At 36.2% G+C, this 21,563-nt stretch overlaps 1 protein-coding gene across 4 annotated transcripts in view; it reads right to left on the bottom strand.

The window, feature by feature from the left end:
• The window catches only part of EML5 (EMAP like 5), a 160,773-nt gene that overhangs the window by 42,967 nt on the left and 96,243 nt on the right, over window positions 1-21,563 (bottom strand). For all 4 annotated transcript variants that reach the window (XM_060003358.1, XM_060003357.1, XM_060003356.1 and 1 more), the window contains exons 20-25: window positions 20,507-20,634; window positions 16,024-16,165; window positions 4,805-4,957; window positions 3,946-4,077; window positions 2,810-2,898; window positions 1,840-2,016 (exon numbers count right to left, since the gene is read on the bottom strand). In XM_060003358.1, coding sequence (XP_059859341.1) covers window positions 1,840-2,016; window positions 2,810-2,898; window positions 3,946-4,077; window positions 4,805-4,957; window positions 16,024-16,165; window positions 20,507-20,634 — 821 coding nt within the window. The remainder of the gene's footprint in view (window positions 1-1,839; window positions 2,017-2,809; window positions 2,899-3,945; window positions 4,078-4,804; window positions 4,958-16,023; window positions 16,166-20,506; window positions 20,635-21,563) is intronic.

Raw genomic sequence — 21,563 nt, 5'->3', positions numbered from 1 at the left:
TGAGGACAGGATAAAACGAGTAGTTTTGCACATTGCTAGTACTATGGGCATAACTTTTTTGGAAATCAACTTGGCATTCTACATTGAAAAGCATGAAAATGCTGACCTTTGTCTCACCAATCCCTCTTTAAGAGATCTATGCTAAGACATTTTCTGTGCAAAAAATAGTTGCTACAGTATTTACTTATAGCAGTGAAACATTTTAAATACCTTAAATATTCAATAGAGCAATAGCTAATTACAGTGGATATCTTTGGAATAGTACATATCTGTTAGAACAATGGCTAAGCAGACATATTGTTGGAAATAGACACAATAACTGGGAAAATCAGTATATAAATGCCTATGTACATAGAGCACGGCCATATTAACAAAAAGTAATTAGCAAACATTTTGGTATATACCCAAGTAAATATCTTTCATCGTAGTTCATTACTGTTTTTGTTTATAAGCAGATGTTACACATAGGAATGTATTTTTCTTGTAAATATGAAGAAAAATCCAAGTTATAGATACTGGCAACTTTTAAATCTAAACACTAGCATTACCAAATTTCATAAGTAAATTTCAGATCAACATATCATAAGCAGGTTTTAGATGGACATCTTTTCAAGGGTGTTAAAATAAGAAATGTCTTAAATATACAAAACACAGTAATAGCTAAATCAGTGAATTCTTTGGAAATGAAGACTCTTAATAAAAATTAGCTGAAATAGAAGGTGAATCTGTCATCAAAACACTGTAAGAAGGTAGCTTCCCTAAGATTTTGTGGTTCTTGCTACAGTAAGGTGAAGAAGGAATCTGCAGACCAATATCCTGGTATTTTTAAGGTTCCTATACCATCTAGAATATTGAGAATGATGTTTTTGACTAATAAATGTTCTATTGGAACACATTCTTATACAGAAGGTACTACTACTTAAGCGTATCTAAAACAAGGATTTGTGAAATATTTTCTTGGGTGCCTGAGTTCTCTACAGGAATTTTTAAACTTGTGTTTTCATTTAGATGCTGATCTAAAAATATTCATATGAGCAGTTAATTAAGACCACCATGCACTGAATATCACGATTTCAGTGCCATATTTCAAATTTATATTTATGTTCATGTTGGTACTAGATTACAACATATATTTGAATTTGTGACAATTAAGAAATAAATGCATCTATACTTGATATATGAATTTTATTTTTGTGCTAAGTGAAAGCCTAATGTTTCCCAGTGGTTTGAATAAAGGAAAGCAATAAAAGAATTTAGTCATCACACAGCACACAGTAGCATGGGCATGCACATTCCAAAGAATCTCTACAGTTTGGTTTTAGGAAAATAACATCACTCATTCACATTAAACCAAAGTTATTTTGACTTTATAGGTAGTGTCATTTATAGTATTTTGTATTTAATTTGTTAGAACATTTTAAATGTTAAAGTTGTAAATATCAAAAGTTTATATTTCCTGTTAATGGTATATATTTAATCAAAAGAATACTAAAATTCTTTAATATTAGGGCTAAAAGAATGTTTCTTCTAAAAGGGCTATGGATACTCCTCAATACTGAGAAACTGTACAATATAATATATAACTTAAGGTATAGGATCATAAATTATAATACTACTTCATAAATTATAATACTACTATTATCTATAGATAATACTTTTTATCTATAGATAAAAGCTATAAATATGATGTCAAGAATAGGAAACGTAATTCTGAACCTTTCATATTACAACATTACATATTCCATGTGTAATATTCATATTACAAAAAGAAATGCTATGAAAGGGCATTAACCATTTTTATAATTATGATCATTAGGAGAATTAAAGAAAAACACATACTTTAGCAGGATATCTAAATAACTTCACAAATCCCAAATCATCCCCAGTAGCTAGGACTGTTTTGTCACTGGTGAGGCAAGAGGCAGTTACATCTGTGACTTCTCCAATTACTGGCCAAATTCCCTCACAACATAAACCAAGCACACTTGTCCATGATGCCCAACCAATTTTTTCTACCTAAAAAAGAAAAAAAAAATGCTCTAAGGTTATAACATCTAACCCTAAAAAATTAACAACAAAAAATCTGAATATTTTTCTTTGTAATTAATATATGTCACAAATAAATTAAAAATTTTAATAAAAACAGTTAAACAAATTAGTAGCTGTCTTGGTTTTGTAGCTTCCCAAGTCCACTAGTTCCTACAGAAAAATTTTAACATAACATTATTCAAGATGTATTTATTATATATCCACTGTGTATTCTAGATGCGGAACGTACAGTGATAATATATGACTTTTTCTGCTTTTAGAATAATCAAGAAATTTATTCTTACACTTCATGTCTAAACTTCTACTAATAGTTTATAAGCATATTTTCCAATTAATCATTACTGGAAATTAAGAATTTTACTTACAGTCCCACTCCTTATTAAGCTACTTTCACATTATATTTGTTTAGCTTCTCTTCCTTGGCCATGTCAAAAAATTTTGCTAATATATCAGCCACAAAACCAAACCCATTTTTTTCTTTTTTTTCCCCCTCAAACGAGAATTTGCCAATAAGCATCTTAGGCACATGGGTTCCAAAAGATTTGACAGACATGCAGTACTCCAATCTTAGATGGCATGTCTTTTACATGCTATTGCATGCTTCTTATCCTTTGAGGAAAGTAATTAGAGAAGAGCTAGACATACAAGCAAGCAATTTATTTCTTTTCTTAATATAGAATCTCTTCCTTTACCCAGATAGGCATCAGCTTTCTAACCACTTTCTGTCATATCAACATTACAAGCACTACTATCTTCCTACCTCTCCACTGGGGATGGTTTGTTTTTTCCCTCTGGGAGCTTCAAAGAATAACTGTTCTTTAGCACCAGTGTTGACCTGTAAAAGCTTCCCTTAAAAAAAAATTTTAAAATATACACATATACAAAATATAAATACATATACAGTTAGTATGATATTTAACTTTTATGGGAAAAATTAAGCTTAAACCCTCTGCAGTCAACCATATATATAATAACGTAAATAAACTCATAAATGGCTTAATTTGTGTGTGTGTGTGTGTGTGTATATGTGAACTATTTCTGTTGTTATACATCCCAATCAATATGGGTTATGTAATTGGTAGTGCCTTTGCATATTCCTACTCGTAAAAATCCTAGAAATAAAATTTGAAACCTTTTTTTTAAAGAGTATTTTGTTAAACTACATTTGGAAAAACTTTAATTTACAACACGAGATTTATATAGGTGACTATCTGAAACAAAAATTCCTAAAATGGAGCATTTAAAATATTTAGCATTTATCTAAATTATTAAACATTGCCATATGCCACGCATTCTGCTAAAAAACAGATACTCATTAAATTCTGTATGTTATACAACTATGACAATTTTAGGGAATGTATTTTATTGAATGCTGGGAAAATTACATTAAAACTGGGAGTTCCCTGGTGGTCTAGTGGTTAGGATTCCAGGCTTTCACTGCTGTGGCCTGGGTTCAATCCCTGGTTGGGGAATTGAGATCCCGCAAGCCGTGGGGCGAGGCCAAAAAAAAAGTGGGGGCAAATACTGTTACTAAAAAAAAAAAATCCTCATTAACATAACTATTTTCCAAAATTTCAGTTACTATTTATATCAAGCTTATCTGACAAAACCAGGACAAATGACTAAAAAAAAATTGTATAATATTTAAATTACTTTACAAATTAAAGAATTTATCACTTACTGTACTATCATCTGAATTACATTAGAAGTATTGCAAAGTCTAAACTCACAGCATTCATCTTTAGGTGTGAAATAAAGTAGTGGAAATCATTTTGAGAATAACGTTTGTTTTTCACAATGCTTTTGAACTCATCTGTTGAATTACTTGTTTCTCCAAAATAGCTATACTAAGTCAAATGAAACTTTTATCAAATAGTAAGTTATTTAGAATCTTACCTCTAACATCCCAATCAATATGGGTTATGTAACTGGTAGCGCCTTTGCATGTTCCTACTCGTTTACTACTCATTACGTTGTATATATCTATAAAGCTATCATGTGATGCTACAGCAAGATATTTCCCAGAACCTGTAATAGAAACATATTTGCTTGAAATTTTCTACCCTTAGAAATATTTTTTACACTCTACAACTAGGGTCAATTTTCTTAATTTTTTTTTGGAGGAACTCTTAGATGTTTCCTAAGTTATAACAAGACATATGAGTCAAACGACAAATGGTAACATTTTCATGTATATTATAATTAACACAATTAAATAAAATTTTAATGTAGTGAGGTGGTTCAGTGGAAAGAAAATATCAAAAATTATATACAAAGTAATTTTCATATTCTTTGCATGTAACCAGAAAAAAAAAGAAAATCTCTAAATTTACAAAAAATATAAGTAAGCCAACATAAGTAAATTTTGCCTTAACATTAGTAATCCTGTATTATAGTAGGTTTTGTCATTGGTAATGAATATATGGAAATTGAAGAAGCAAAATTCATGTAATTTCAAACGCATTAAGAATATAATGAAAACAGTTATCCAATCTGTCTTACATTATAAATGAGGAAAATGAAGCTCAAAGAAATGCCTTGGCCCAAGTCACACAGAAAATTTAGGGACAGAATTGGCACTAAGCCAGATATTTTGCCACTGATCTAATATAGGGCTTTTACCTCTCATTATACTGCCTCTTCTAGTAAAAAACTAAAATTCTGAGATAAAATAACAGTTAATAAAAATCACACATTGATACATTCACTGCCATACTCAAGTTAATAATCAAGTATGATTTCAATGAAATCTTACCTGGTGAAAATCGAATATCTGAAATAATGTCTTTTCTGTGGTGAAAAGATACAAGATCCTCCAGAGTATCTGCATTTGCCATTAAGAAACTTCCATCATTGAGACCTACAGCTAAAGCTTTACCATCAGGAGAAAAACAGCAACATCTCCCACCTAAAAGAGAAAGAGAGCATGTATCAGGTAATTTTCTTTTATTAAAAAAAAAAGTATATGCTTAAGGAAACTTTAATTTCAAAGAGGATTCCTATATTTATTATGGTTTCTAATCAATATTAGAAAGAAATAAAGATGCAGATAATAAAGTTTTCTATTGAGATCAATGGTATGGCATTCCAAGCGTGAGTTAATACAAACCATTTCCTTTTCTGAATGTAACAAAAGTGAGTACTGATATTTACCTTAAAAGGAATTAAGCTGATGAAAAGAATGAGAGATGACTAACATAAAAAGTCAATGATATATGTGGAAAAGTTGTTGTTCGGGGAGTTTGCTACCTTAGTAGTTTCTATCCAACAAAACAGAAATTTAAGAAATAAGGTCATCTTTATAAAAATGTTTTCAAATTAAAAAAAAATCTGACAATAGGCAATTATCAGTTTAAGCTCGGAAGATTTATACATATTTCAAAACTATACATGAAGAAATAGTGATGTTAATATTATTAATTTAAAAAAAATAAGGGTGAATGCTGTATTGGCAAACACAAAAAATGGGCTTAACTTGACGGCAAGGGATGTAGCAGGCATATTCAAAGCCCTAAGGCTTTTGAAGTCTTGCATAAACTTTGGAGTGGGAGGGATAGGGTACACCTGTTATAGAATGTAAAGTTATAGAATGAACTGAGAATAAGCAGTCATGTAATTATCAAGCATACATTAGAAATCTAGGATGTGATTTCTGATACTTAAGCGTCAAGAGATGATGGTGACCTGAAGCAGGGTAGCAGCAGTGGAGGTAGTGAGAAATGGTAGGATTTGTATATATTTTGAAGAAAGAGATGGTAGGACCTTGACCAACTGGGAGTAAAGTAGGAAAAAGAGAAAAGTAGAGGCTATTTTTTCGTTTGATTGATGATGTCATTTGCTGAGATGGGAAAAACTAGGGGAGGTACAAGTGTTTGGTTTTGTACCTGTTATGAATGCCTGTGAGAAGTTCAAATGAAGACATCAAGGAGCCAGTCTGATACATTAATACTTCTCTGGAGTTCAAGGGAAAAGATATATACAGGCTAGAGATATACATAAGGGAGGTAATAGCACACAGATAGCAGTTATAGCCATGAAACTGGAGAAGGCCTGATATTAATTTATTGCCTCTCAGCTCCAAATCCACCCTCCTTGTTCCTGCTATGTGATTACTGGAGCAGGACCCTATGGACATTTTTCCATTGCCAGTTGACTTGGTTTTGGCCAGTAGAGGGTGCTGGAGGGTTCCTGCAAGGCCAAAGAAGAAGGAAGGGACTTTTCTTCCTTCTGCTGTGCTGTAACCAGTGGATCAATTAGCGGACAGGAACTGGGGGAACAGGGGGGTTTCTCTGCCATCATAGCAGATCTCCTAGATCAGCCCTCTGGCAAGTTTCTTTTCCACTGGCAGGTTGTATGTTCCTGAGGCACCTACGCCCTCTCCAAAGAGATCTGAATCTCAGCCTGGGGGAAGAGGGGAGGGTCCACCCTGTAAGTTCATTCCTTGATCACCATCCACTAGCCCTATGGGTAGTAGCTGCTTTCTGCATCTGCTACTTCTATACCCCTTAGAATCCTCTTTCACACCTTTTAGTAGTTAAATCACCGTTCATTAGCTAACACTCCATATTAAATTTTCCCTGTTCAAATTACTGGGGTGGTTTCTGTCTCTGATTGATACAGAACTGGTACTGAAGTGGTCACAGGAGACAGACCATTAAAGATGGGGTTTGCAGAACTGGTTTAGTCATGCCTTTCTTTGGGCTTGAGCATAGTGCTGAGCCCTTGTCAATGGGAAATGGATGCTAGCAATCCAAGGTATGCACTGGCATAACAATTAACGAAGCTATCTCCTGTGGTTGACTGTGAAGTATCCACTGAAGCTGAGTGCCCTGGGAGTCCAAGCGGCTGCTGCCCTTGACCATTACAACAATAATGGTGACCACAAGTTCTGTGTTTGTACAAAAGATTACACTGAATACACAGAGCATTTACAGAAAGAAGTAACAAGCGCAGGTTCTTTTAAACTCTCAGCACGAGTCATGGTCTGAGTAGAGAACTTCCAAGACAAACCTAGAAGAATTTCTGACAGGGCTGATATTGCTGAATATTTACAATGACAATTGAATTCACACACTCACCAAGTTTTCTTGTGTGAAAGTTAGGCCGCTGATTGGGAAGAGAACCCTTAACCGTGGAGTGGGAGCATCTGGCTGGACTCAGACAAAACTGAGAATCTTGAACTTCTGAGTTATTTGGAGTTTCACTGGCCAATGCAAATAGCTTCCTCTCCAGTGTCTGAGAAGACACACCTTCTGAAACAGATGCCTTGCAGAGGATGCTTAACCTTCTGAAGAACCATCACAATCATTCCTTTGCTGTCACTAGACCCCTAACTCGAATCAAATCTCAGCATGCCCTAAGGCAGAGGTTGGCAAACTTCTTAAAGGACCAGAGAGTAAATATTTTCAGCTTTGCAGACTACTCAACTCTGCTACTGTAGTGCAATAGCAGACCTAGACAACACATGAAAGAATGAGCATGGCTGTGTTCTGATAAAACCTGATTTATAAAATCAGGAGGTGGGCTGGAGTTGATGTATGGGCTGACCTCTGATATACGGGAAGAAATCCAAAACCCTAGGGAGGTAAGAATGTTGGAGGAGATTTTTCACATGCAAACTGCATACCCTCCCATCAATTACAACCCTTGAAAAAGTCTAGAAAATAGTCCCTTCATGAAAGCACTGAGAAATACATTAATTAAGGGCAGCACCTGCATCACTGAAAAGCTCTGTGACTGTCCTCCCATAAAGGTCAGGAATGGGAAATGTGACCATTAATATGGGCTCCCTGATTCAAAAGATAATCCTGGAGAAGCAGAGGTCAAGCAGCAGCACTTAACCAACAAAAATAAGGTAGATTATTTTATCAAAAAGGGCAGCAGGGATGTACTAATAACCAGAATGTGCTGGCCTGTGGAGATTTCTGTTGGTGGCTAATTAATCATGGTGTCTCCAGGAACAAAATAAGTAACTTACTAGATTAGTGTTTGATCTATAAGTAGGAAAAACTCCAGACCTGGTGGCTAAAACACCTGACTTAAATCACCACAATGGAGAGTCACAGTTTCTCAACCAGTTTTCAGACCTAAGCCAATTCATATACTCAGAGCCCCCTGATTGAAGGAGGGCCAAGTTCCAATGAGGAAGAACCCTGTAGCACTGTCACAAGTGTATAACATAAATCTTTCTCCAAGGATCTGTGGCCGCTTAGTAGAATGACTGTGAACTGAAGGAAAGGAAAGATCCAAACTTTCAGGAATTACTGGACATGGGCTCTGAACTGACACTAGTTCTTAAGAACACTAAAAGCTGCTGTTGTACAAGCAGTAAAAGTGGGGCCTTATGGTGATCATGTGATAGATGGAATCTAAGTCCAATTTTGAATCATAGTGGACCCAGGTGGTCTGTGGACCCCACCCAATTCCTGAAGTTGAATAGATATACCTGGCAACCTGTAGAATGCTCTACAGCTGGCTCTGTGATCCATGGGGTAAGGGTCATTACAACAGGAAGAAGTAAGTACAAACCCCTGGAAATTCCTCTCTACTAAGACAACCAGAAACAAAACCATAAGCCTGAGAATTGCAAAAATCAGTGACATTACCAAGGACGTGAAATATGCAGGGGTAAGAATACCTATCACATCATCTTTGCTTGTTTGGTCTGTACTGAAATAAGATGGATTTTAGCTAATAACTCTGGATAATAAATTTAATCAGGTTATGATTCCAATTGAAGCTACTCTTCCAGATCTTTACTAGAACAAATTAACACAGTCCCTAGCATTTCGCTGCAGTTATTGCCCTGGTTAATGCTTTTATCTCCATACCAATTTGTAAAGACCACCAGAAGCAGTTTGCTTTTACCTGGCTTGTATCTGTGGACACCTTCAAATCCTTGCCTCAGGGCTATTTCAACTCTCCTGTTCTTTGCCATAATACAGTCCACAGAGATCCTGATCATCTTGACATTCCATAAAACATCTCAATGGTCCACTACATTGATGACATTATGCTGAATGGATCTGGGGAGCAGGAAGCAACAAGCATAATACTTTAGATGCCTTAGTAAGACAGAAGTGAATCAAGAGAGTGGCAGATAATTCCCACAAAAATTCAGGAACCCTGCCACCTCAGTGACGTTTCTGTGGATCCAATGATCTGGAATATGTCAAGACATTCCCTCCAACTGAAAGACAAGTTGCTACACCTCCCATCACCTACCACGAACAAAAGGAGCAGAATGCTTGGTAGGCCTTTTGGAAAGCAACACATACCACATTTGAGTGAGCTGCTCTCTCCATCTATCAAGCCACTTATAAGCTTCCAGTGGGGACCAGAACAAGAGAAGGCAAGCTGATCTTCCACTTTGGTCTTATGATCAAGCAGATTCAATGATACTCCAAGTGTCTATAGTAAATAGGGATGCTGTATGGAACCTCTGGAAAGCTACCAAAGCAGCATACTTCGGACTGGGAGAAATTCCATGCCCTCCTTTACAGATAACTATTTTCCTTTTGAGAAGTAGTTTCTGGATTGCTACTAGGTCTTATTAGACAGTAAGTAAATGCCTAACTATGGAATATCAGGTGACTGTATGTCCTGAGCTTTCTTTCATGAACTGAAAGCTACATGACCAACCTAGCCACTGACTGGGTGTACACAACAGCAATCTGTCATCAACTGGACACAGAATAGAAAAGACCAGGCTTAGAGAGATCTGGAAGTTACAAGTAATTTATATGAACAACAGGTGGCTCAGAATCTTTCAGCAATAAATCCTATAGTGCAAGGCCTCTTCTCTCTCTCAATCTACACCTATGGCCTCATAGGTGTTCATTATGATCAGCTGACTGAGGAAGAAGAAATCCGAGCCAGACTTACAGATGTTCCAACACAATATGTTGGTACCTGCCTGAAAGCATCATAGCCCCACTCAGGGGTGACCCTGAAGGACAGCAGTAAAAGTAAAACTTCCCAGTGGGCAGCACTTCAAGCAGTACATCTGGTTTACCACTTTTGTAGTGAGAGACAACTAGATAGACAGATTTACACTGATTCATTAGCCACTGTTAACTATTTGAATGAACACTCAGGGATGGAAGAAACAGGATTGGAAGATCAGAGACAAGGAAATCTAGAAAATAGATTTGTGCGTAAAACTCTCAGAAAGGGCATAGGCTGTGAAGATTTTTGTGGCCTAGGGAAAGCCCAATAAGGGCATCCACTGCAGAGGAGGCTCTCAATAATCAGATGGTCAAAATAATATGCTCTATGGACATCAGGCAGCCTCTTTTCCTAGCCAGCTAGCACTTGCTTAGTGAGCCAAAGGTGACAAGGACAGAGTCTATGCTCGGGTTAAAAAAACATGGACTTTTCTTTACAGAGGCTGATCTTGCTACCACTACTGCTGAGTGTCCAACCTGCTAACAGTAGAGACCAACTGAACCTCTGATATGGCACCATTCCCCAGGGAAACTAGCCAGACACCTGGTGGCATGCTGATTACATTGGACCTCTTCCATTATGGAGAGGACAAAGAGTCATCCTCACTGGAATACACATCAACTTTGGATTCACCTTCCCTATTCACAGTGCTTCTGCTAGCACCACCACCTGTGGACACACAGGATACCTTATCCACCATCACTGAATTCCGTGTTTCTGATAAAGGAACTCATTTCAGAGTGAAGGATGTGCAGCATTCAGCTCATACCCATGGAATTAACTAATTTTATCACATACCCTCATCACCCACCGAGGGCTACTAACAGAATGATGGAATGGCTTACTGAAAACTAATTTATAGCACCTTTTGGGAAACAGTATGCTGAAAGACCAGAGTTTTGTCTTATAGGATGTGGTATATGCTTCACAGCATAGACCATTATATGGTGCTGTCTACCTCACAGGCAGAATACATGGGTCTGGAAATCAAGAGGTGGAGGTGGGAATGGTTCTTCTCACTATTATATCTAATCATATCAAGTATTTTTGCTGTAAGCTTCTTTGCCATAGACATTTTGCCGCAAACATCTTTGGTACATAACTAATTGACTGTGAGGCAATTCTGCTGTAGAAGATAAAATAACTGGCTGACAGTTTGGTTTGACATATACAATACAAAAAAATATGTATGATGATGATTTCTTATTTTGAAACACACTACATTGGAGGAGAAAGAGGCTGAGGGCCTAGAAGGCACAGAGTTGAACCCACAATTCCTATGGAACTTTATAATGTCTATCAACAGGTGTGTGACAATCCATGCTCATGGATTAGTAAAATATCTACACTACCCTAAGCAATCTAGAGATTCGATGTAATCCCTATCAAAATTCCACTGGCAGTTTTCAGATACAGAACTAATAATCTTACAATTTGTATGGCACTACAAAATACCCCGAGTAGACAAAGCAATCTTGAGAAAGAAGAACAAAACTGGAGGTGTCACACTCCCTGATTTCAAACTATAGTACAAAGCCATAGTAATCAAAACAGCATGATACTGGCATAAAAACAGATGCACAGATCACTGGAACAGAATAGAGAGCCCAGAAATAAACCCATGTGCACATGGTCAATTAACTTACAAAAGAAGTCAAGAATGTACAATGGGGAAAGGAGAGCTTCTTCAATAAACTGTGTGGGGAAACTAGAACAGCCACATGCAAAAGAATGAAACTGGACCACTATCTTATACCACACACAAAAATTAACTCAATACGGACTGAAGACTTGAATATAAGATATGAAACCACAGAACTCCTAGAGGAAAACTTAGGTGTTAAGCTCCTTGACATAGATCTTGGCAATGATTTTTTGACTGACAGCAAAAGCAAGAACAACAAAAACAAAAATAAACAAGTGGGACTACATCAAACTATAAAGCTTCTGCACAGGAAAGAAAACCATCAACAAAATGAAAAGGCAACCTACTGAACTGGAAAAATAATTGCAAATTATATATCAGGTAAGGGACTAATATCCAAAATAAATAAAGAACTCATAAAACTCAACAGCAAAAAAACCACATTGATTTAAAAATGAGCAAAAGATCCGAACTGACATTTTTTCAAAGAAGACATACAAATGGCCAAAAGGTACATGAACTGATACAGAGAACAGATTAGTGGTTGCAAGAGTAGTGGGGGGTGGGGGTGGAGGAAAAAATTCAGGTTTGATTATAGTTAAAAGCTAAAGCCATAAATAAGAGTTTTTAACAGGAATTTTCCAATATGTCATTATACAGAAAAGTGCAAAGGCTAGCAAATATTTGGAAAATACTGACTTTATACACATTAAGAATTCAGACATTAATTCATGTTGCATATTTATACTTTGGTTATCCTATAACTAGTTACCATAAAATTGGATAATTTGGCAAAATTTTCATAGGATAGTTTATATTAACTATAACGACTTAGGGCTTCCCTGGTGGTGCAATGGTTAAGAATCCGCCTGCCAATGCAGGGGACACGGGTTCAAGCCCTGGTCCGGGAAGATCCCACATGCCGCTGCCGTGGAGCAACTAAGCCTGTGCGCCACAGCTACTGAGCCTGCACTCTAGAGCCTGCGTGCTGCAACTACTGAAGCCCGTGCACCTTGAGCCCATGCTCTGCAACAAGAGAAGCTACCACAATGAGAAGCCTGAGCACCACAATGAAGAGTAGCCCCCACTCGCTGCAACTAGAGAAAGCCCGCATGTACCAACAAAGATCCAACACAGCCAAAAATAAAAATAAAATAAAAAAAAGTCTTAGTTATAAAATGTTAAGCCTCAGGACCATAATCCTTGCATGTTCATTTTCTGAAGAAAACAGTATTTACTTACTGAATGTTTGAAAGAGATAACTGTGTTTTATAATATTTAAACCACTATGACTTCAGTATTTTGTTATAATTACGTCAACCAGCATGTCCCTTTAAGGTTATGAACCATACATGTCCCTTCAAGGTTATGAAAATCCACTTGTCTTCCTCTTGAATTAATGATGATGAAGGAAAAATGAAGTGAGTATAGAAGAATATTTAAAAACAAAAATACAGAATCATGACTTTTCTCTACAACCTAATATAAAGATCTACTCCTAGAAGGAGCCAGTAATACTGGTAGACATTTTTTCTGGTCTGATATAAGATATAAGTCCAAAGATTCAGGAAACACAACAAATCCTAAATAGAATAAATAAATAATAAACCACATACATGCACAATGTTATTAAACCTCAGAACTGCAGAACGATGTAAAAGAGAACAATGGAAACCATAGGAATAATAATTCTGAATCAAGAACTCTAGAAGCAGTTAAATTAGCATTCAAGAATGAGAGTAAAAAATGAAAACATGTTCAGCCTAGTAGTATACCAAGGGCAGGGCAGTGGAAACAGTTCCCCCGAGGGGCAATATATTGCCAATCAAAAATTTTAAAACAATAAAACTGAATAAAATTTCTTTTGCTTTTAAAGAATTGCAATGTCAGTGATAAAATATTTCTCCTGCCGAAATAGACCACTCCCACTGTCCTAGTCTTATATGCCACTGGTTCATCCAGAGGAAGATGAGAGAATTTCCAACAAGTCCTTATTATGGATATTCTAAAACTGTATTTTAGAAGAAAATGACAAAAGAAAAAGTTTGAGATACAAGAAGAAAAGGTGAACAAAGAAATGCATAAGCATAGATAAATCTAAGTAAACACTGCATGAAACAATAATAATGTCCAATTGAAGGGAGGTTAAAAAAACAAACAGAGATCCTCAAAAAGTTACACTCCTGGGTATGTATCCGAAGAAAACAAAAACACTAAGTCAAAAGGTATATCAACCCTCATGTTCACTGCAGCATTATTTACAATAGCCAAGATATGGAAACAACCCACGTGTCCACGAATGCATGAATGGATAAAGAAAATGTGGTATAGATATGTCTGTATGTATATACATATATATGCATACATACACACTGTAAGATTACTCAGTCATAAAAAAGAATAAACTCTTGCCATTTGCAACAACATGGATGGGCACTGAGGGCATTATGCTAAGTGAAATAAATCAAACAGAGAAAGACAAATACTATATCCCACTTATATATGGAATCTAAAAAAAAAAGCTCAAAGATACAGAGAACAGACTGGTGGTTGCCAGTGGGGGGTGGGCAAAATGGGTGAAGGGGGTCAAGAGGTACAAATTTCCAGCTATAAAGTAAAGAAGTCATAGACATGTAATGTACAGCATGGTGACTTCAGTTAGTAATACAGTATTGCATAGCTGGAAGCTGCTGAGAGAGTAGATCTTAAAAGTTCTTCTCGGGCTTCCCTGGTGGCACAGTGGTTGAGGGTCCGCCTGCCGATGCAGGGGACATGGGTTCGTGGCCTGGTCCGGGAGGATCCCACATGCCGCAGAGCAGCTGGGCCCGTGAGCCACGGCCGCTGGGCCTGCGCGTCCGGAGCCTGTGCTCCGCAGCGGGAGAGGCCACAGCAGTGAGAGGCCCGTGTACTGCCAAAAAAAAAAAAAAAAAAAAAATTCTTCTCACAATAAAAAAAAATTTGTAAGTATGTGTAGTCATGTTATTATGGTGATCATTTCACAGTATTTACAAATATTGGATCAATATGTTGTGCACCTGAAACTAATGTAAAGTTCTATGTCAATTATATTTCAATTTAAAAAAGGAAAGAAAATCTGATAGGTAATAAAAACAAGTATGTTCCAAATCTGACTGGTCAGGACTTCCAATGGACTTGGGAAGGAAAGAATCTTTTGACACAGTGGTTTTCTGTGCACAAAGAGGTGGGACTGTGGTTTTGAAATCTTACTATAACCCTTCACACTGAAAGTTCATGTACACAACCACTGGTAATTCTCCCTAGTCTTTCAGAAAAAAACAAAGGAATACAACACACACACACACACACACCAGAGAATGAAAATGCTGAACATCAATAACTCAAAAAAAAAAAAGAAAAAAAAGGGAAGGACAGTGACTAGAGCGCTAGAGTTCCAGAGATTGTGATTAACTTCAGATTTTTAGTTAAGCATATATGTTAAATACTTAATAACAGCACTAGAAAGAGAATAGACTTCTATTGACTTAAAAGTCAATATAAGGAAGCAAAAATAAATCAACTGATTGAATTATAACATGTTACCTAACTTCAGCTTGGTCTTTACATTGCTAGCAATTCTTACTTTCATCTGCTTAAGCTATCACATTTCTTTCAGTCACAATTCCCAACTTTTTCAGCCAGAGCTCCTCCTACAATATCCTCATGCTATAAAATAATATTCCCTACCACTTTACTAAGAAATTTGAAGCGGGTGGGATAGGGAGGGTGGGAGGGAGGGAGACGCAAGAGGGAAGACATATGGGAACATGTGTTTATGTATGACTGATTCACTTTGTTATAAAGCAGAAACTAACACACCACTGTAAAGCAATTATACCCCAATAAAGATGTTAAAAAAAAAAAAAGAAATTTGAAGCTATTGTGTATCCTCATCTGGCCTAAGTTAATAGTAACAGTCTTGCTCCAACAATTGAAGCTCTTGTCACTCTATATTGATAGGGTAGCCTCATTTACCTCCTACAAATGTGTTCAGTTCTGTTTCATCCCAAAATATCCTCCTCTCAACTCTGCTACCCCTTTTTAAGTTAAGGCCTTCCTGATTTCTGATTCTGAATTATATATAATCCATAGTCATAAAGGGTAGAAAACTTAGCTTCTGTTTTCATCCTATATTCTTTTTTCCAAAATGATATTAAAAACTGACTCAGCGTAGGCATGATCATAGTAGGTCCCATAAAGTAAAGACCAGGTATAATTAATTTTCTTCATATACCATCATGAGCAAGTAGACACAGAATAAATATTTTAAGTCTTTTTTATATATTTACTATTGCTTTCTTACATTTGTGAGGGTTAAATAATTGTGACAATTTGATCTATGCTCAAGTCTGAGAGGCACTTACCTTTTTTAAGTTTCCGGACAGCCAACATACAATGACTAGGAGAGAGATCCCATATTCTTAAGGTCTTATCATCACTTACAGTAGCACAGATGGGCAGATAAGGATGTGTAGCCAAACCCCACACCTCTCCTTCCATGTGTCCCTGTAAATAAAACATAGTTAAGATCAATTTAACCTAAAGATACTTGTATTTAGAAGAAAACTGAAGACAACATTCAATAATATATAATAATGATAGGATAATGAATAATAGATAAATCTAATAAAACTTTTCTCTTTATCTTTGGAATACACCTTAAAATAACTTCGTAACAGTTTTATCTCCACAGTTACAATATAATCAAGTTGCTGCTGAAAATTAGCTTCAAAATCCTACAACATTTAATGTAGAGAAAATAGGAATTGGCTGCCCTGGAATGCTAATAATTGTCATACAGGAGGGACTTCCTGCATGACAAAGCAAGGGAGTACTGCAGACCTGTGCACCAGTGAAACTGGTAGAAATTATTAAAAAAAAAATTAAGTCTCTGGAAATGGTTTCGAGGAAATAGAACAAATGAAGAAACATTTACTCAAGAAAATCTGCTAAAATTCAGTAAGAACAGTGAGTTTGCTGTATTTGAACCGAGACACTCCTTTTCTCCCTCTTCCCCACTCACTGACATGAAAACTCCATACCAGATTGATGTAACCAAGAACAAGGGTTGTCTCTCTCCCCAGCCACTAGGGGAGCTTTCTTCCCAGAAGGGGCAGGGGTCAGCATTTCTCATCCTCCCCCAGCTACCTGCTATTGAGGCTAAATTCTTGGTGATTGCTGCTGCGAGGTGGGAGCTCCCTCCTTCTATCCACCCCCTATTCTGAGACGGAGGCTCTATCTTAGGTGCAGTGGCCAGTAAGAATACTGGGGCCTCAATGTCAACTCAAGAAGACCTGAGGCTACTTGCTCCCTCCCCACCAACTGAGCACTGAGATCTAAAGCAACGGACACTCAGAAAAAGGAAGCATTCCACTGTTTTCACCCTCAACTACAGAGCCCTGGATCAGAAATTTTTCCGGGAGAGAGAGAGAAGCAAGCCATAAAACAGCTCCTAGCCTCTTTTCAAAGCAACTGATTTCATTTACTACAACGTGGAAAAGTTGAAGCCTAAAGGTGCTCTTGAAAACAATGGAGGTTGTTATGAAAGTTAATTGGGAGGCAACTGACAGACTCACTGGACATGTCTAAAATGAAGGCCAGCTAGTCTGTCTAGGAAAAACAGGAAAATCTCATAGACAACAGGAAGAGACTGCTTGACTTCAGAACAAATCTCAAACAGTAACCTAGGGAACTGTCCCTTTTAAGAAGCCTGAATTTGATTGGTTTAGCCTGTAAAGGAATTTATTCTCCAGGAAAATGCTGGAAACAATAGAGTAATCAGTGAGCAATTAATAGAGTTTAACAGCTGGATGTGGTTAGGGAAAGAGGCCATCAAAGAGGACAGAATACTTCCTAAATCATTTTATGGAGCCAATATTATCCTGATACCAAAACCAGACACATCACAAAAAACTACAGACCAATATCCCTTATAAACATGGATGCTAAAATCCTCAACAAAATACTAGCAAACTTATTCCAACAACATATAAAAAGAATTATATACCATGACCTAGTGGGATTAGTCCCAGGAATGAAAGGTTGGTTTAAAATCCCAAAATCAATTAATGCAATATACTAATTGCTTTTGACAAATGACACAATCTTTTTTTTTTTTAGCATCTTTACTGGAGTATAATTGCTTTAGGTTGTTGTGTTAGTTGCTGCTGTATAACAAAGTGAATCAGCTATACATATACATATATCCCCATATCTCCTCCCTCTTGCGTCTCCCTCCCACCCTCCTCATCCCAGCCCTCTAGGTGGACACAAAGCACCGAGCTGATCTCCCTGCACTATGCGGCTGCTTCCCACTAGCTATCTATTTTATATTTGGTAGTGTATACACGTCCACGCCACTCTCTCACTTCGTACCAGCTTACCCTTCCCTGTCCCTGTGTCCTCAAGTCCATTCTCTATGTCTGCCTCTTTATTCCTGTCCTGTCTCTAGGTTCTTCAGAACCATTTTTTTTTTTTAGATTCCATATATATGTGACACAATCTTTTATGATAAAAATAAGCAACAAACTAGGAATAAAAGAGTAATTCCTCAACCTGATAAAGGGCAAAGATGAAAAATCCACAGTTACCATTATACTTAATGGTAAAAGACTGGATGCTTCCTCCCTAAAATCAGAAACAAGACAAGGATCTTTACTCTCATTACTTCTGTTCAACATAGTACTGGCAGTTCCAGGCAGCATAATTAGGTAAGAAAAGGAAATAACAGGCATCCAGATTGGAAAGGGAGAAGTAAAACTATCTCTATTTGCAGATGACATAATCTCTTACAGTATACAGAAAACCCTAAAAAATTCACCAAAAAACTATTAGAAGTAATATGAGGTAAGTTATTTTAACAAAATAACTACAAGACATGTACACTGAAAACTATAGAACATTGTTGAAAAAAGTTAAGGAAGATCTAAATAAATGGAGAGATCCACGTTCATGGATCAGAAGATTTAATATTGTTAAGAGGCGCTAGTCCCCAAACTGATCCACAGAATACTGCTGCTACAAACATTGTTGTACGTGGTTTTTTTTGGTATATACATGAATGCACTTCTAATGTACATACATTCCCGCACTTTTAATTACTATAGTTTTATATTATCTTTATTTCTAGCACAGAGAGTTTCTCAAAAATTTCTTGACTATTTTTGAATAGTTTCTCTTCTAGATGATTAAACAAAATCTTTCCAGAATTTGTGAAAAATCTCATTAGGATATGGATTATGATCATACAGAATTTATTTACAACTTTTATGCGTTTAGTACAATTTTATAGTTTTCTTAATACACGTCTTGCATATTTTTAGCCATCTTTATTTCTGGTTACTATATAGTTTTCTTTGTGAGTACCATTTTGTGTCATATGTGTTAGCTGATCATTGCGGTATGTAGAAATACTACTGACTTTTACATGCTGACTTTGCATATATGCAATTTGTAGGACTCTTTAATTAGCTCTAATAATTTTTCAGTTTATTCTCTTGAATATTCAAGGCATAGGGTTATAATATCCGCAAATACTGATATCCATCCAGTGTCATCCATTTGCTTCCAACATGTACACCTTTAATTGTTTTCTGTTTTGTTTTGTTTTACTGGACTGGCTAAGACCTCACATACAATGTTGGACAGTAATGGTGAGACCTGGTATCCTGTCTTGTTCCTGACATTTAGGAGAGAGTAGATATGTGAAATCTTAAACTTTATAATAAATATTAAAAAAATAATGTCATTTATGACTTCTAAAAATCTCTTCTTACAATTATGAACTTGTATTTTTGAATAGGTCCATCTATGGATTCATCTGTAAAAGTGTATTTGTGTTTATATTTTCCAAGAGACCATAAATACGTTAAACACCATGACTCTAACATCTTTTTACTTTAAAGGAACATCATGTGACTGCAATTAAAGAGTAAGACATGAAAGTTTGACAGTTAATTTAATATAAAATGTTTTTTTATTTGCTTACAAATTCTCCTTGTTACATCAGGATATTATGTTAACCTTAAAGCATGTGCAATGTTCTCATCTACATGTGCTCTTTGGTGTCTTAACAGGAGTGAAGTGGGGGGTTGGAGAAGAAATCAGTCTGTATTAAGAAAGAACATAATTCTTTTTCAGGGTAAAAGGCAAACCCAAAATGTGTTACTATACAGAGTTGCATGAGGACAATTTTTCATTAGAGTAAATACTACTTCACCTGCTGTGTTTTATAGTATCAAAAACCATAATATACATAGGAAATGTAAACCTGAAAAATTAATACAGCATTCCTGATGGAAATGTTAAGGATTAGCTAATCCTGCTGTTTTATGTTATATTTCTGCCACACAAAGTGTGTACTTCTGGATTTTCAAAATCACTAACATATTTTCATGGATAAATGTTTTCAGCAGTAAAATTTTAGCGTACATTCATTTTTTACTTTTCTAAGTTAGAAACTTGAGAAAGAATGAACTAAACTGAAGAGTTTCATAGGAAAACAACTGCCTTAGGGTCAACAAATGTACTTCAAAGAAATAAAATTAAATATGAAATAAATGGACTGGGTTAAATTAATTACAACTGGCTTTTCTTTCCATTGGTTTCTTGCTTTGCAATAAGAAATTACTGAAAATATTGGCAATTATTCTACATGATAATATGCATATTATTTACAGATACTACTCATTTAACTATGATTAAATTTATGTTTTGTAAATATTAACATTAACAAATATTTCCCTAAATAATTTAACATTATTTTTCACCACTGCCAACTTCTGGCTCTTATGTATTGAATCAACTGTATACAAAGGGAAAAGAAAGCATATTAACATTTAAAATTACCTGGACCAGAAGTGTTATTGGGCCACTTTTATCCACTTCTAGTATTTCACCATTCTTTGTACCAACTAAAAGATGACCATGTCCTAATGATATGGCACGTATAGATGGGTTATCTTCCAAGAGAAGACCTAAAATGTTAAACGGAGATGTTCTTCTAGGTATGAAGTTACTATAATACAAGGGTGTATATATTGCCAATGATGCTATTTTGACAATGCAAATCATGTTACACGGTTGCTTTCTCCTATATTTTAAGTATTCTAATAAATGTACCACATTTTCCCCAACCATTCAATTTACTAATCTCAAAAGTAAGTACCATTTATATGCTACAATTCCATGATTCTATATTATTCCAGATCCCCTACTACCAGTCTGACAGCCGTTTATTTTCCTTTTACATTTGCTCCTCATCCACCTCCTGACCCTCTTAGAGCATGTACAATATTCTGGTTAGTAATTTTAATCCAATTTGATTTAAGATTAATTCATTTATGTTTACTGTACCCTAGGCAGACTTCAGAGATATACTGGTAAACGTGATAGAGCCAAGCTTCTGCCCTCACAGAGCACACAAAGAGGAAAACAGACCTTGTGTGAGGAGCATATTGAAAATGGAACAAAAGGGAATTCAACCTTTTGTGAGGGGGAGAGGGGATGGGAGTGTAAGGAATCATTCTAGAAGAAACAGTGTTTGAGATCTGAAAAATGAGCATATGGTCAAGAAACTGGAGGAAGCAGGAGGGAGGAGAAAGGAAAAATTCTAGGCAAAAGTGACAGCATACAGGAAGGCCTGGAGGCCAGAGACAGAGTGCTGTAGTGCCTTAACGCACCATGAGAAAGGGTAAAGGAAGAAGGGCCTGCAAGGCTAGAGAGGGAGAGTCAACAAAACACTAAGATGAAACAAAAGGCCAAGTTTGAAAACAATACCCTGACTGGTGGAAAATGTGACACTCACATGGCGATTTTCTTTGAAAAATTAACATTGATAATCTTGTATTTGTTTATATATTACTATGCGTATCACTGAAAATAGATTTTGAAAGGACAGCAATGA

The sequence above is a fragment of the Delphinus delphis genome, chromosome 2, assembly GCF_949987515.2.
Source record: "Delphinus delphis chromosome 2, mDelDel1.2, whole genome shotgun sequence".
NCBI classification, from domain to species: Eukaryota; Metazoa; Chordata; class Mammalia; order Artiodactyla; family Delphinidae; genus Delphinus; species Delphinus delphis.
The sequence above is the reverse complement of the archived record's forward strand: the minus strand, read 5'-3'. Positions and strand labels throughout refer to the sequence as shown.